Source organism: Nannospalax galili, unplaced genomic scaffold, assembly GCF_000622305.1.
Source record: "Nannospalax galili isolate Female #2095 unplaced genomic scaffold, S.galili_v1.0 scaffold1892, whole genome shotgun sequence".
In the NCBI taxonomy this organism is placed as follows: Eukaryota; Metazoa; Chordata; class Mammalia; order Rodentia; family Spalacidae; genus Nannospalax; species Nannospalax galili.
Genome location: NW_008331144.1, coordinates 544,488 through 560,384, shown reverse-complemented (window position 1 = coordinate 560,384; position 15,897 = coordinate 544,488). Strand labels below are relative to the sequence as shown.

The 15,897-nt window shown below is 51.5% G+C and overlaps 1 protein-coding gene across 1 annotated transcript; it reads left to right on the top strand.

The window, feature by feature from the left end:
- Positions 1 to 957: 957 nt before the first annotated feature.
- On the top strand, positions 958 to 9,933 carry Frs3 (fibroblast growth factor receptor substrate 3). The gene is made up of 6 exons (XM_008823155.3): positions 958 to 1,576; positions 3,277 to 3,365; positions 5,073 to 5,259; positions 7,282 to 7,443; positions 8,266 to 8,423; positions 8,651 to 9,933. The coding sequence occupies exons 2-6, from the start codon at positions 3,300 to 3,302 to the stop codon at positions 9,575 to 9,577; spliced, it is 1,500 nt and encodes a 499-aa protein (XP_008821377.1). The 5' UTR covers positions 958 to 1,576; positions 3,277 to 3,299; the 3' UTR covers positions 9,578 to 9,933.
- Positions 9,934 to 15,897: the final 5,964 nt, after the last annotated feature.

Here is a 15,897-nt window from a genome sequence, read left to right as displayed (position 1 = left end):
TGGAGCCCGGGGGCTGGGGGGCGGGGATCCAGGCTAGACGCTCCGCGACCTCCGCAGTCTAGAAATTCCCCCTGACAGCCTCACGCCTAGACCCCACCCTCTCCCCCTCCGCCGGCACAGCTTCGGGTCTCCCGGAGCCCTCGGAACCCCCTCACTCTCTCATCCCCAGAACCGCCCACAGAACCCCCCCCCCGTCTCCCCCCAAAGCTCCAAAGGCTGTCGCCGTCGCGGTCCTGGAATTGCTTGGAGCCTTTTCCATTCTTTTTGCACCATGCCCGAATCCTTTCCCAGGTTCTCCCAAGGCTTCGAATATATTTTCAGTCTTCATAACCCTATCTAGTTCCCGTCCCTAATTATACCTACCCCAGACCTGAACCACCGCCACCACACCGCGGCCCACCCAATGTAGTCCCTCTCAATGGATTATTTGATAGGGAGTCTGATTCCTCAAAGAGGAGAGGGAAAGGTGCAGCCCCTCCCCCGTCTTGCATCCTGTAGTTCTTGCTTCAGACCCCTTCCCCACCCTCCTGTTGATAGCTTAAGCCTTGATGGCTTTCCAGGTACCTGTCTTTAGTCAGCACTCATCTCCTTCCAGAGAATAAGCCAGGCCAAGAACGTGGGGTTCTTTTTTCCCTAGGAGTTTGCAAAGATGCAGGATCCAGGGGACACTGGGAAATATTCTTTTGCTGGAGCAGGAAGGTGGGATTTCAAAAGTGTTTTTGGACTTCAGAGTCCTGGTTTTTGGTTACTCTGCCTAGGGCTCAGAAACTCTGAAATTTTGACTTATTGTTATAATTGGGCCTTTCTGACATGAGGGAACAGAAAGTCTGTCCAACTCCCAATGTGAGCTGTGTTGGAAGAGGAAACTCAGCTTTAGTGATGGTAACCTTACACACCTACTTTGAGAAGCTACTTTGAAACTCCCATAGTTTGACAGATGTATTCCCCAAAAGACCAAGGATTTAGGGGGTGGGAGTTGGTGTTGGTGGTGGGGGAATGAAAAATTCCCCCAGAAGCTTCATAGCAACACAACAGCCCAGAATATTGGTTTCTTGAATCCTAAGATGATCCTCTTGTTTGTGTCTGTGTGTATTCTTTTGTGGAAAGAAAACTTTGTAGAGCTAAAAGTCTCTGCAAGGGTGAAGTGGTGTTTGGATGCAGCTTGTAACAGGATTCAGAGGGGATCTAAAGGTGACTTTGAACTAAAGGTGCCAGGCATCTCGGAGTTCAAAGTCATTGGTACTTAGGGGAGTTCCCCTTCTTGGGTCTTAGAATTTATGATCCTTTTGCCATGGTCTTGTTTGATTTTGACCCAGTAGGACCTGAAGCAGATAAATCCAGGTGGGGATATACTGATAGCAAGTCAGTTTGATGAAAAGTTGGTGGTGAGACTAGGCTTCCATTAATGCACGGTCTCTATCTCCTGTGCTAGGTGAGCCCCAGGTGTGACCCACAGGGATCCAGGTGACTTCTCTGCAGACTATTTGCCATGACATCCCACCAAGGACAGGGGGAATAAAGTGGGACTCCTTCCCCATGCCCCTCCCATGGTCAGCTCCCCGATGGCCTGGGTGAGGTAAGAACTGTGTGTAGGTGTCAGTTTTCTGGAGTTTCTCAAATGGGGAGGTATGCAGGGAACAGGTCAGTGAATTCTTGACGGTTTTACAAAAGCAGCAGATGTTCTAGAAGGATAACTGATCTTTAGACTCAGTTTTTTGTAGCAAGGTATATATAATCTCTTAAACCTTCTGGTTGGGGCCTAGGAGTATAGCTCTGTGGCAGAGAGCTTGTATAGCTAGCATGATGGAATTCCACACTCAGAAACCAAAACAACAACAAAGCTTGTTGTTGAGATTGGTCCTGAAGTCTCTTGTTCCTAAGGTCATGCAAATCCTCTCCATCCTAAGGCACAGATATGTCTCTTGTGACGTATCCAATTACCAGTACCCTGGAGGGAAAAGCCAAGGAAAAGATAAAGGTCTCTTATCTCCTCTTTGGCCTTTGGAGAGGAAGCCCAGCATTTTGCTACTTGTTTTTGTTTTGGCATGCTGGGAATGAATCCAGAGCCTCATGCAAAGCACGCTGCCTACCACTGAGCCACATGCTCAGCTCCAGCATGTGTTTTGTAATGAAGAAGTACCCAACCAAAGCTATAAGAACTGTGCTAGTTAGACTCTTCAGTCTGCCTCTAATCCCAGCACTCCGAAGGCCAAGGATCTCTGTAAGTTCCAGGCCAGTCAGGGCTCCATAGTGAGACCCTGTCTCTAAGAGGAAAAAAATAATCACTGAATGTTCAATCTTTTAAATGTGTTTTTTTAAAGTATTATTTTGACAATTATTATTATTTTTTAAAGTATTATTTTAGTATGAGTGTATTGCCTGCATGTAAGTGCACCCATGTCATGCAGTACCTGAGAAGGACAGAAGAGGGCATGTAATCCCCTGGGACTGGAGTTTTAGATGATTGTTGGCTGCCATGTGGGTGCTGGGAATCAAACCTGGGTCCTCTGCAAGAGCAGTCAATGCTCAGCAGTCACTGCTGATCCATCTCTCCAGCCCCTTAAATGTGTTTTATGATCATGATGTAACACTTCACTTGAAGAGAACATCAAAAAGACAAATTTCAAATGCCAGGCGTGGTGAAACACACCTTTGATCCCCAGCACTCAGGAGGCAGAGGCAGGTGAATCTCTGTGAGATTGAGGCCAGCCTGGTCTACATAGTTCCAGGTAGGCTGGGGCTATGGCAGACCTCGTCCTGAAAAAAAGGTGGGTGGGGAAACAACAAGACTTTGGGGGGGAGGCTGAGGGAGGAAAAGAGAGAACACTGATGAAGTAGAATGTGTAAGATGAAAATTGAAAAAGAGAAAGGGACAAGTCTTGGGACTCCCGAGTGACACTGTTTGCTGGATCCAAATGAGGACCTTGTGCTGGAAACAACCCCTGAGGTAGCTGTTAATCTGTGCTGTTTCCAGCCCAGGTTTCCTTCCAGGTCACTCCACAGGTCAAAATCCTGCAGGCTTCCTTCCCAAGGTCCAGCTGGAGTGTCACCTCTGAGAAGCTGTCAACCCCTAATCAGCAGGCATCTGTAACCCATTCTAACTTGAATTACTGTTTATCCCTAGCGTGTTTGCCAAGGATTGAGAGAGAACGCCTTGAGCAGGTGTCTGTGTCATGTTGTCTCTGACAGAGGACATGCTCACAGTTCAGTGCTCTACCCAGAGCAGTGCTTCTCAGTGCTGCTGGTGACCACCTCATCCTTGGTGTTTTCCTCTAGGGCAGGTTGGCTGCTCTGACACCATGGGGACCTGCTGTAGCTGCCTGAACAGAGACAGCGTGCCAGACAACCACCCTACCAAGTTCAAGGTACCCAGAGCCTCCTTCCTCCCTGCTGGAGTTCTCAGTAGCCTCTGGGGCTTAGGCCTCCAGTATCTCTGGAAAGGAAAATGACAGGCTGTGGTTGGGGGCTTGTTAAGGCTCTTTTTGTTCTTGGCCTTTAAAAAAGGGATTTTTTAAAAACTTTTATTTTATTTATTTTTTATTTTATGTGTATGCATGTATTGCCTGCATGTAGGTAAGTGCACCTGTGTCATGCAATGCCTGCAGAGGTCAGAAGAGGCTGTCAGATCCTCTGGGACTGGAGTTATGGACAGTTGTTATCTGCCATGTGGGTGCTGGGATTCGAACCCAGGTCTTCTACAAGAACAACCAGTGTTCTTAACCGCTAAGCCATCTCTCCAGCCCCAAAAGGATTTATTTTTATTTATGTGTATATGTTTATATGTGCATGCACATGTGAGTACAGGTGCCTTAGGAGTCCTGAAGAGGGCATGGATCCCCTGGAACTGGAGTTCCAGCTGGTGTGAGCCACCATGTGGATGCTGGGAACTGAACTTGGATTTCTGAGCAAGAGCAACAAGACTCTTAACTGCTGAGCCATCTCTCCAGTGCATCCCCTTTTATAAAGGGTCTTTAAAATTTTTATTTTTTATGTATGTTGTATTTGCCTGCATGTATTAAGTCCACTCATGTCATGTGAAAGTCAGAGGAGGGCATCAGATTCCCTGGACCTGGAGTTACAGAGTTGTCAGGCACCAATTCAGGAATGAAATTCGGGTCTTCTGCAAGAGCAGCCAGTGCTCTTAACCTCTGTGCCATCTCTGCAGCCCCAGAATCTTTTTTTAAGTGTACCATATGCATGTAGTGCCTGCAGCGGCCAGAAGAGGGCATCTGAACCCCTGGAACTGAGGTATGGACAGTTGTTAGCTACCATGTGGGTGCTGGGTACTGAACCCAGGTCCTCTGTAAGAGCAGCCAGTGCTCTTAACCACTGAGCCCTCCCTCTAGCCTGCCCCCTGCTTTTTTTGCCTCTCTTGATATTATTAAGAATGACACAATATGATGGGGCAGCAAAAGTCGTGCTTTGAGGTGGAGCCCTCCCATCAGTGTGTTTCTGTAACTATATACATCGTTTTTGAAGAAAATTGCAGTGATTGAATTAATAGTTGTGAGGTTTTTAAAAGAATGTGTGGCACATTAGAGGTACTGTGTTGTTCTGAGGACTATGCCCCTCACCCCATCTCCACCCTGTAGAGGGAACCTTCTCACACTGGCCTATGTTGAGGCCTGTGTTTCTCCTGCCCACCAGGAGAGGGAGCCCTCAGCAAAGTGCACATTTGGGAAGGGGAAGGTTGTGTTTGTCCTGCCTTGGGCCTGACATCCTAAGTCTTCAGATTTTGAATTTAGAGTTAGACCTCTCTTCGTTGATATCTTGCCCTTGGATATTAAGCCAATGACTTCTGAAATCATTGAACTATCATCTAACTGCCTGGTCTTGGGGGTCCATAAACACCTCTTCCCTGTCTGTCCTAATAACAGGGCTGTGACCCAAAGACTGTCATGGCCTATGGCACTGCTCTGTGTGTCCCAGGGGATTTTGTGACATTCAGTAGTGTCTGTGGCACATTGACTCTGGATCTCCTGGCTCTAGCCCAGCATGACACCCCAAGTGGCTCAGGGACCCCTGCAGACCCTCCCTGGATTCTCTGTTGACCCCGGTCCCCTCCCCTACAGGTAACAAATGTGGATGACGAAGGGGTGGAGCTGGGCTCAGGGGTGATGGAGCTGACACAGAGTGAGCTGGTGCTGCACCTGCAGCGGCGGGAATCCGTCCGCTGGCCCTACCTCTGCCTGCGGCGCTATGGCTTTGACTCCAATCTCTTCTCTTTTGAGAGTGGCCGCCGCTGTCAGACAGGCCAGGGTGAGTACCAGCCCTGCCCTCCAGGACAGGGACCTGTACACCCAGGCAGGTCCTAGAGGAGTTTGCTATGGAATTGGAGAATGGGCCTTATCATCCTACATGGCCCTCAGACTTGGCAGTGTTGCTCAGAGAGAAAGGTCTTGGCCAAGGGCACACGGCCTAATATTACAGAATTACGTGGACTCCACCCCAGTGCCCTTTCTCTATTCAGTCATTGCCGCTCTTCCTGTGTCCCTTTATGGGGACACTTGTTACACAGTCCATGGAAAAAGCCAGCACTCCTAGGCCAGAGCCTACCTAGCAAAAATAAACAACTCGTCCCTCCGTTACCATGGTTTCAGGATCCCTGTTGCCCCTGCAGTAGAGAAACACTTTTTCTGAGCTGCTAGATCGTACACCCCAGACCCTTGCATAGCGGAAAAAGGTCAGGCAGGAGACTGGTTAGTGCCGGCTGAGTGGCTTGGGAATGAGATTTAGGCAGGCAGGAAGCTTAGGACTTTTCATGTACAGATTAACCTTCAAGAGCCTGATTTGTCCCCCATCACCTGTGGACAGTGGAGTGTGCCATATTCTCTTTCTCTCTCTCTCTCTCTCTCTCTCTCTGCTTTCGTTGGGTGCCGCATTCCAGTGGATGCCTATTAGGTCATTTTGGCCTCCCTTTTTCCTTCTTTTTTCTTTTCTTTTTTTTTTTTATTTGGCAGGGGGAGGTGGCCGAGGCTGGCTTCAAACTCAGCATGTAGCCCTGGCTGGTCTCAAACTCAACGGTGATCCTTCTGCCTCAGCCTCCCAAGTACTGGGATTACAGAAGTGTATCACCACTTCTGGCTTTCCTGTCTTTTCTAGCCATGGAAAAGACACCCCACCAGGATAGCCCCCTCTCTTCCTCTCTATCCTTCCTGTCCCATTCCTGAAAACCCAATTGTCCTGTCTCTAATTGTATTCATGGTAATATAATAATGTAACTTAGTAATATAATATTAATTGCCCATATCCCAGTTTAATTATATTTGTCATCATGCACATGTGTCTGTGTGTGGTGCTGGGGATTGAACCCAGGGACTTGTGCATGCTAGGTAAACATTCTAACACTGAGCTACACCCCAACCCTTGCTTTTTTGTTTCTTTGGTTGGTTGGTTGGTTGGTTGGTTGGTTGGTTGGTTGGTTGGTTGGTTGGTTGGTTGATTTTTGAGGTAGTGTTCAAGCTGGCCTTGAATTTGGGACTTACTTGTGGGTGTGTGGTACCACACTTGGATAAATTCATCTTTGTTGTGAATGTATACACACTGATGCTCCACATAGCTTCTTTGGAATCCCAAGTCCCAGTGTTGCAGAATCCCAGGCTGGCATCTCCAGATCCCTTAGGTCCCAAGTGCTCAGCCCGGTCCTGCCATTTTCAGGGTAGTATTGGACTTACAAGGCCTGAGAGGTTGACTGCACCCAGGAGCCGCCAGACTGCCTTACCATTTCTCCCTCAACTCTGCCCATCTTTTCTTTGTGCACCAGAGTTCAAGTTCTGAGAGGTCAGGGACCTATACAATGGGGTGTTCACTTTCTGGCCAGGATCTGGGCTAAATATTCAGAACAAGCTGTGAACAGGTCAGACTCACCTGTCTCCAGAGTACTATTGGGTAGAGTTGGCTGGACGTTGGATGAAACTTTTTTTTTTTTTTCTGGGGAGCAGGAGGTGGTAGGTAGAGGAAGATAGGGAGCAGCTTGTGAGGAATAATAGTCACTTAATACTACCCACAGTTTCCCCTTACCCCTGAAGTCCCCCCATCTTATGCAAATGTTGTGCCTTAGGGAATATGGCTGAAGTACTGGGTCTCTGGACGATGGTAGTGGATAGTGTAGGACAGGTTCCTGGGAAGAATGCTGAGGGAAGGAGAGGCACTCCTGCCCTTTACTGGCATGGGACTGGAGTTCAGGGGCATTCCTGCACTTTGTGTTTCTGTTGAGCTCATTGGTTCTTCCCTATCCAGCCAGGGGTCAGAGGAGCCTCATTTCTTCCTCTCCTTCTCTAGGAATCTTTGCATTCAAGTGCTCCCGGGCCGAGGAGATCTTCAACCTGCTTCAGGACTTGATGCAGTGCAACAGCATCAATGTGATGGAAGAGCCGGTCATCATCACCCGCAACAGCCACCCACCAGAGCTTGACCTCCCTCGGGGCCCTCCACAGTCCACTGGTGAGGAGACCTCCACCCCAGGTGCACCAACGTGTACACATGAGCATGGGCCCAGGGAGCATGAGTCTGGGAAACCTAAATCAAGCTGACTGGCAGGGGACAGCCAGGGTGAGCCAGCCTTCCCTGACATTTGCCCATCATCAGCACCACTCCTGAGAGTGGCTCAGCCCTGGACTGGGCCAATCTGGTGACTCAAGCTGGAGCTGCAGAGTCCTGGGCCTTGTATCAACTAATGCTTGGGGAGCAGACAGGAAGACGCTGGGTTGCCATGGAAACGGCAGTCTGGAGTTTTTTGCTTCCTTCTTTCTGTCTCCTGGGCCACATGCATACACCTCTCCTGGCTGCTGGTACAGGCATCTCTGGCCATGGCTGTTGTGGAGGTCCCCCCAGTTTCTGCTGGTTGGGTCACTGGCCAGACCACACTGCTGCTCACTGCTCTCCACTGCCTGGATGGCCTGTGAGGAACAGAATGGCTAGCAACAGCCCTGGGCTTGTGGAGCTTCCCTGGTAGTCACTGGCAGAGCTAGGCTGGGCCCTGGGATGGTCCAGGGGTGACAGGTGTCTCCAGTGTTTGAGGTAAGGCTGTGATGGAGCGAGGAGGCTGGCTTCAGGCTGGCTTGGAGAGGCAAGGCAGGGTTTGAGTTACGAGGTGAAGGGGAGTGGAGGGCTGCCAGTTCAGTATGGCTAGCTGAAGTGGGGCCCGGAGAGAGTCTCCCCAGCCATTGGAGGACTCCCGGGGCACCACACACCTGTGCATGTGATTGCAAGTGATTTTCGGGTGGTTCCAGTACCCCTCACCTGGGCTGCCTCTCCTGGACCCAGCTTTAGGCTACGCCGTCTCCAGCTTATCCAATGGCTTCCCTGGCTGCCCTGGAGAAGGCCTCCGATTCTCTGCCCCTCGGCGATCCTCAACAAGCAGCTTGAGACACCCCTCCCTTGGGGAAGAGTCCACCCACGCCCTCATAGCCCCTGATGAGCAGGTGCGTATGTGCCTGGCCACTCTAGGTGGGGACAGAAGACAGAAAGATTGTGGGAAGGGGAGAAAACTCAGTAGGGTTCTTTCCTACTCCCAGAGAGGAGATAGCATGGCTGGCAGGTTCACAGAAGGCAGGAGAAACCCCAGCTTTTCCCCTGGTCTGGTCTCTCTGCCCTCTCTTCCTCCAATCCTTGAACTCACTTATTTCACTTGGCATCTTCCCCTCTGCAGTCCCACACCTATGTCAACACACCAACGGGTGAGGAGGACCACCGCAGGAGTCGCCACTGCCTGCAGCCACTGCCTGAGGGCCGGGCACCCTTCCCACCACAGCCACGGGGTCCGGACCAGCGGGACCCTCAGGTGTTCTTGCAGCCAGGCCAGGTGAAGTTTGTGTTGGGTCCCACTCCTGCTCGGCGACAGGTGATGAAGTGCCAGAGCCTCTGCCCCAGCCTGCAGGACCCTCCCCACAACAATAACAACGAGGGCCCTTCTGAGTGCCCAGCCCAGCCAAAATGCACCTATGAGAATGTCAGCAGCTGCGAGAATGTCAGTGGGCTGCGGCGAGGGGCTGGCTGGAGACTGAGCCCAGAGGAGCCAGGCTGGGGTGGTCTGGCCCACCGTCGGGCTGCCCTGCTGCACTATGAGAACCTGCCCCCTCTGCCCCCTGTTTGGGAGAGCCAAGCTCAGCAGCTGGCTGGGGAGGCTGGAGATGATGGGGACTCCAGGGATGGGCTCACACCCTCCTCCAATGGCTTCCCTGATGGTGAGGAGGACGAGACCCCCTTACAGAAACCCACCAGCACCCGTGCCACCAGCCGTAGCCACAGCAGCTTCCCTGTCCCACTGACCCGCCGCCGAGGCTCCCCGAGAGTCTTCAACTTTGATTTCCGCCGGTCGGGCCCTGAGCCTCCAAGGCAGCTCAACTACATCCAGGTGGAGCTCAAGGGCTGGGGCACCGACCGACCCAAGGGGCCCCAGAACCCCGCAGTGTCCGGAGCCCCTGGGTCCACCTCTCACCCTGCCCGCAGCTCAGACTCCTATGCCGTGATTGACCTCAAGAAGACCGTGGCCATGTCCAACCTGCAGAGGGCCCTGCCCCGAGACGATGGCACCATCAGGAAGACACGGCACAACAGCACCGACCTGCCTCTGTAGACCTGGTCCTCCACCGCCACTGCCTGCCACACCTGCCAGCCCATGATGCAGGGCTGCTTTGCAGAAGGCACTGAGGTGGACCAGATGCTTCCCTGCACTTCTGGAGTCCCCAAAGATGTCAGCCACTGAGTGTCCAGGTCCCCAAGCCAGGGAGAGGAGAGGGCAAGCGGGTGAGGAGGGAGCCAGGGCGTAAACTGAAAGGTTCCCACAGCTGCATTTCGCACCCTCCCCTTCCATCCATCTGTCCTGTCTGTCTGTCATCTGTCCCTGTGGTTTGTTTCTTTTTGTTTGGTTGGTTGTTTTTTGTTTTGTTTTTGGGTTTTTTGGTTGAAATTTGGAAATATTTTGTACTTGTTGGTTTTATTTATCAGTTTATTTTTCTATTTATTGTTTTAAATGTAATTTAACATATTTATTATTAATATAATTATTTTTAAATTCTGGTCCAGTGGGTGGTATCTTCTTGTGCAATCTTTCCTGGCAGGGGTCTGGAGTAGGCAGAGAGCAGGCTGTGGGAAATCAGGGTAGTTGTGGGTCTTGTGGTAAGTCTGATTGCTGCTTTTTCTCTTTAAGAAGCTGTGGCCCATAACGTAAAGTCTCTAGGGATGGATGATCTGTTGAAAAGGCACAGGACTGCTGTAGTTCCGATGCAGAAGGGGACGGGAAGGATAAGTGCCCTAGGAATGGACAGGGGATGGGGGACGTTTTACAGGATTCCTCTCTGAAGCCCCCCAGGCAAGTCCCAGAGGCCACTGCTCTCTCTTACTGTGATAAGCAGCCAGTTCTCCTCAGCCACCCTAGCACAGCTGAGTCCAGGCCAGAATCTAAACAGGATTTTGCTAGAATCCCAGAAATAGCAAAAAGAAATCCATACAGTATATAACCAGGTTTCTGGCTTGCAACGTCAGACTTTCTCAGCGAACCACCCAGGGGCCTCTTTTTCTCTGCAGGGCCCAGGAAGCATCCTGCAGAGCTCCTGTTGAGCCCCAGCTCTGCATTCAGGCCCACCCAGTGCCCTCTTGTGGCAGGCACCCCATTCTTCTCTCCATACACTTTCTGCCTCCTGTCATCTGAGATGCTGTTTCTAGCGAAGCCTCTGTGCAGGTGATCTGAAGGACCCTGTGAAAAGCCACTGAGGCCCAAGTAGGAATGAGAGCCACTTTGCCCAAGACTTAGGAACAGGCCATTTGTTTGCCCCTTTCTGTGTCCTAGCTCCAGGCCCTGTGCATTAAGCACACTGGTTCTCTTCCTCATGGAGACCGCGGGCCAGGGTGGGGCTCTCCATGTCTCTCCAGCACTGCCTGGCCACATTTCCTGGAGCGTCTCCATGTGAGGATTAGACTGAGCACATCCTGAACCTCAGGTGGTACCAACACTTCTGAAAGGGGCAAAGAGAATTGGCCACAGCAGGACTGAAAGCAGCCCCCCTTAGTGGGACCCAGCAGGATCTAAGGGACAGCTGCCTCACCCAGGAGCTGGCAGCAGACTCTTCCCTTTCTGTTTGTCCTTTTGATCTCTGAACTAGAGGGATCACCTGCTGCAGGACAGATTCACTGTGCCTTTTCCTCACCGTGGCAGAGCCGTGCTGGCTTCTGCAGCTTCCCTAGGCAGTGCCCCCTGCTTCTCCCATGTCCTGAAACACTACTGCCCATGTTCCTATGTTCACCACAAGGCTTGTGTCCATGCCCAGGATGGTCAAGCAGTGGGGGCAGGAATGGTCAGGATTGGAGCCCTGACCACACTTGAAAGTCATAGGTCTATGCAGAATGACTAGCTGGTTGGTCTCTGTTTCACTCTCTCTCTCCTGTGGTGTGCTGGGGATGAAACCCAGGGCCTCATGGCATGCTAAGCAAGCTCTTTCCTGAGCTACGCCCCCCAATCCTGTGGGCTTCTCTGTATTGATACACAGACACTTGCCATGGGTTGGCCAGGGATTGGCTTCCGTCAGGAGACCAGGTTCTGTTTCTGACCTGGCCACCATCTCTGCAGTATTATTTGTTTGCCCCCAAGTGAGCCTTATTCTTTGCACCTGGAAGACATTGGGCCAGTGTGGGAGGTAGCCAGCCGGATGATGGAATGGGACACCAATGAAAGTGGATAGATTTGGGGTGTGGTGGTGCACATCTTTAGTCCCAGCACTTGAGAGGCAGAGGCAGGTGGAACTCTGTGAATTCAAGGCTAGCCTAGTCTATATAGCAAGTTCCAGGCCAGCCAGGGCTATACAGTGAGACCTTGTCTCAAAAGGACCCAACAATTCCCGAGGAAAACACAGCAACCAGTAGTACCCACTCGAGGCCCCCTGATGTCAGGCTTGCTGCATTCTTTTCCAGACACTTATTCTCATGCTTTTGGTGGCAAAGGCTGCTTTAATACCTAGGGTTTCCTACATAAGTAGCCATTTCAGGGAATCTGAGACATAGGCCCCAGGAATTGGCTCCCAGCCCAGAGGAGCCCCCAGTCTTCCCCAGCCCCTTTGCCTCTGACCCTCTGGGTCTACTGCAGTAATTTTCCTCTCACAGGGAAAGGGTGGGGTGTGAGTTGACAGTTTTCCTGGCAGGAAGGGGCCGATGGGCACAGTGCCCAGGAAGCAAACTGCTGCCCCTGTGTTGGGGCCTGCCGAAGCCAGGGCTGGTGCTCAGATGGTCAGCCATGTTCAAAGATCACCAGCCAGCATCAGCCACTAAGCATTCCCTTCTCTTCTTTAGCAGGTGCTGGTGGCCCCCTGGGCTGCCCTCAGGAAAGGACAGGATCCAGCATCCTGTCTGGAAGTAACATTTCAGGTCAGACCAGGAGAAGCCCTCCCCAAACCCACCCCTGTGTAATAACATCACTTCACCTGGGTGTACACAAAGGCGGCTTTCCACAAAGGCAGAGACCATTTATCTCTGTCAGGCCTCACTGGGCAGGTTTGTTATCACCCTGTCCAGAAGAGGAAACAGGCCAGGAGGTGAAGAGATTTGCCTCGGGCTATGAGTTAATTAGTGGCTTTCACTGGGGCTGATGCATGTCCTGTGTCACCACCACCACCACTGCTCCTCCCCTGCTCCAGGCCTGGCCTGAAGGGGCTGGCCTCCTTCAGGTGGGCAGTGGCAGTGGCAGAGATGGGGGGGCTGCCTTCCCTGCCCCAGTGGAAAGAGCCACAGTCCAGTGCTCCCACTTGTGAGTCCTTTTGAATTCCAGGCCAGGGCTTTGCCTGCTTAACTGCAGGGTGACCCTTCTCCCAAGCCTGTGCAACACTCACAAGTGCACCCTGCTCCCCTGCTCCTGGCTCCTGTACATCCTCAGAAACAGCTCCAATCTGTCTATGGGAAGGGCCAGGTATGGGGGAGGCTTGACTTCACCTGCCCTGCTTTCTCCTTGTGGGAGGACCTCCCAGGTCAGGTTAGGTTAAAGAATCTTGAGTGCTGGGTGTTCTGACAAGTGCCTTAAAACAGAATCTTCCTGGGGTGAAAAGGTCATAATAGAGGCCTCTGGACCTCCAGAAAAGTCATGGGTGAACAGGGTCATGCAATATTACAACACAGGTATATTATTGGCTATGACAAAATGCCTAACAGGCAACCTAAGGAAGGGTTTATTTTGACTCACAGTTGGAGGTACAGTCCATCATGAAAAGACAACTGCAGGAGCCTGAGGAGGCTGGTCACATTGCAACTGCAGTCAGGAAGCAGAGAGTTGAAGGCTGGCGTTCAACATGCAGCCTTCTCTTTATTCAATCCGGCCTCCCAGCCCATGGAGTAAGGCCGTCCCCATTTATGGTATGTCTTCCTACCTCAAACCAATATAGAAACTCCCTCATAGACGTGCCCAGAGGTTTGCCTCCAAGATGATTCTAGATCCTGTCAAGTTGACAAGATCAATCATCACACCAGGACAGTCCCAGCTCTTTTGGGCCCTCCATGGGTCTCTTCACCCATTCCTGAAAATGTTTATCTAGTCTTCTCCTACTCTCCCGGGGACAGGGTCACCTTCTCAGAAAACTTCTTCCTCCCCAGCCACTTCCTCCACCAGGTACTAGTTCTGCACATAGCCCCGCACATGACCAAGGCTGGCTGACCAAGGGTGCTGAGCCTAGACACTTGGTGGCACCACTTGGCCTTAGTTTCTTCATCTGTCACAGTGGGGATAACAGTCCCTCCCTCGGAGTTACTGCAAGAGTCAAATAAGAGAATGTCCGCCCCACATGAGCCATGGCACCGGCTGCAGTTAGTGCTCAGCACTCATCTGCACATGACTCTTCCCAGCATTCCCAGAGCTCACCCCTCTCTAAGCTCTTGTTTGACCCAGGGCCAAAGGTTATCCCCATGCCTGACCTGCACTTACCTTCAACTCGGCATCTCCCTGTTTTAGACACTGTACTTCTGTTAATGCGCTCTGAGTTAGCATTCAATTCATTGACATGTCTTAATATCTCAAACTTGACCTGAAATCACCAGGTCTTTTCTAATATGAACAACTGCTGCATCCTTTGTCCTCACGGTAGTCCTTCGCAAATCAGACTCCAAATGGTCTGGTTATCAACGTGCTATTGTCTCTTGGTCCTCTGGGTCTGTCCTGGGACTGAGTGGCACCAGTTGTTGCTGTGGACATGGAGTGATGGAGGACTAGGGACAGGGGCTAGGATGTCAGGGAGAAGGGTTGGAAAGAGGGTCCTCATTGGGGCTGAGTCATGAAGGTTTGGCTACAGTATGTATGCATGACCTCAGTCTAGAAGCTCCACTCTGTGCTGGAGGTGGGCAGGAAGCCACACTGGTCACCATGGTGTTCTAGCCTCTTGTCTTGCTACCCAGGTAAACTTCTCTCTGGGTAGCCCTGGGCCTTGCTTCTTCAGGATGGACACCATTGGCAGAGTTACCCATGGAGAGGAGCTGGGAGATGAGGGGATCGAGGGCATCACTCCTATGCCAGGCATGGGGTGTCATTACACTGTCCCTAAGGGATTATTTCTATGACCGCTGTTATTGAGTGGTGCAGGGTGTGATGCTTGGCCCATGGAACATGTAACCTGGCTGGCTGTCTCTTCAGCTGTCTCAGCTCTGCCCTATTAGCAGGGAGCTCTGGCCTCTGGGAGACCCTCCCTGTTGCCTCCTTCCTCCTGCCTCCCCTCAGCTTGTTCCAGTGAGGCAGGGATAGATGGAGACTGGGAACTTGACTCCCTGGGAGAAGGAATGTAAGAGATGAAATCGCTTGTCTCCTCTGGACTGTGTGGACCAGGCTGGGGCAGCCAGCTGGGCGGTGCTGGACGGAGATGGGAGCGGCAGTGGCTATGCCGGAGGGCATCAGGTTGAAGAATGGGGGCGGGAAAGAGGTACCAAGTGTTCCTGGAGGTTCCTTGTCTCTCTTTGCCTAGGAACATGTCAACAAACTGATACCTAGGGAGGAGGGGTGCCCACGGCACACAGGTACAACAGCCTTGATTTCCCAAGTAAACATTGGACTTACGGGTCCAGGATACAAAAATCTGGGTTGTGTGAGCTGAGCCCTAACGAAGCCCCAACTCCCCAAAGCTTTTGTTCTAGTTATGGAAATGAAGCATAAAGAAGACAGGATCGTGGGACATGTACTTATATCTCTGATAGCTGTGTGACCTGAGGCAGATCGCTCAACCACTCTGAAGCCACTCTATTGAGGGGGAATAAATCATACACAGAAAGTTGCTATGACTAAAATAAGACAAAGCACATGAGGGCTGTGAAGATTAGCTCAGTGGGTAATACTGCTTGGTACATAAACATGAGGACCTGGGTTCAAATCCCCAGCACCCACACAAAAAGTCAGGTGCAATGCCATATGCCTATAATCTCAGTGCTGGGGTAGCGGAGACAGGAGGATCTCTGGGGCTTACTGGGCAGCTGGGCTTGCTGAATTGGTGAGCTCCAGTTTCACTGAGAGATCCTGTCTCAGAACATAAAGTAGAGAGGCCTTTGAGGAAGACACCAAACATAGACCTCTGGCCTCCACACATATACATGAACACATACAAATGCACATAAAATTCTCAGTGGTTATTTGACAGCGGGAGCTTAGCCTTATGGTTGTCATAGCAATAGCTAGCTATGCTATGACATTGGGAAGTTTTCTGAAGGAGGTGGACCATGAAGATGAGTTTTGAGCGAAGGAATAGAGGGTGTGGGCCTAGTAATCAACCTGCTAGGAAGTGATAGCCAGGGCTGTTGGGAGCAAAGGAACAGGGAGAGATTGGAAAGTATAGCTTAGGGTGGCCAGGCAAGGTGGACATGACTTCCCCTTGTGGTCTATGGAGCAGCAGGCTGTGTACCCGTGAGAGCCTGTAGGGGCCAGGCTGTGGGTGGAGGAGGCTT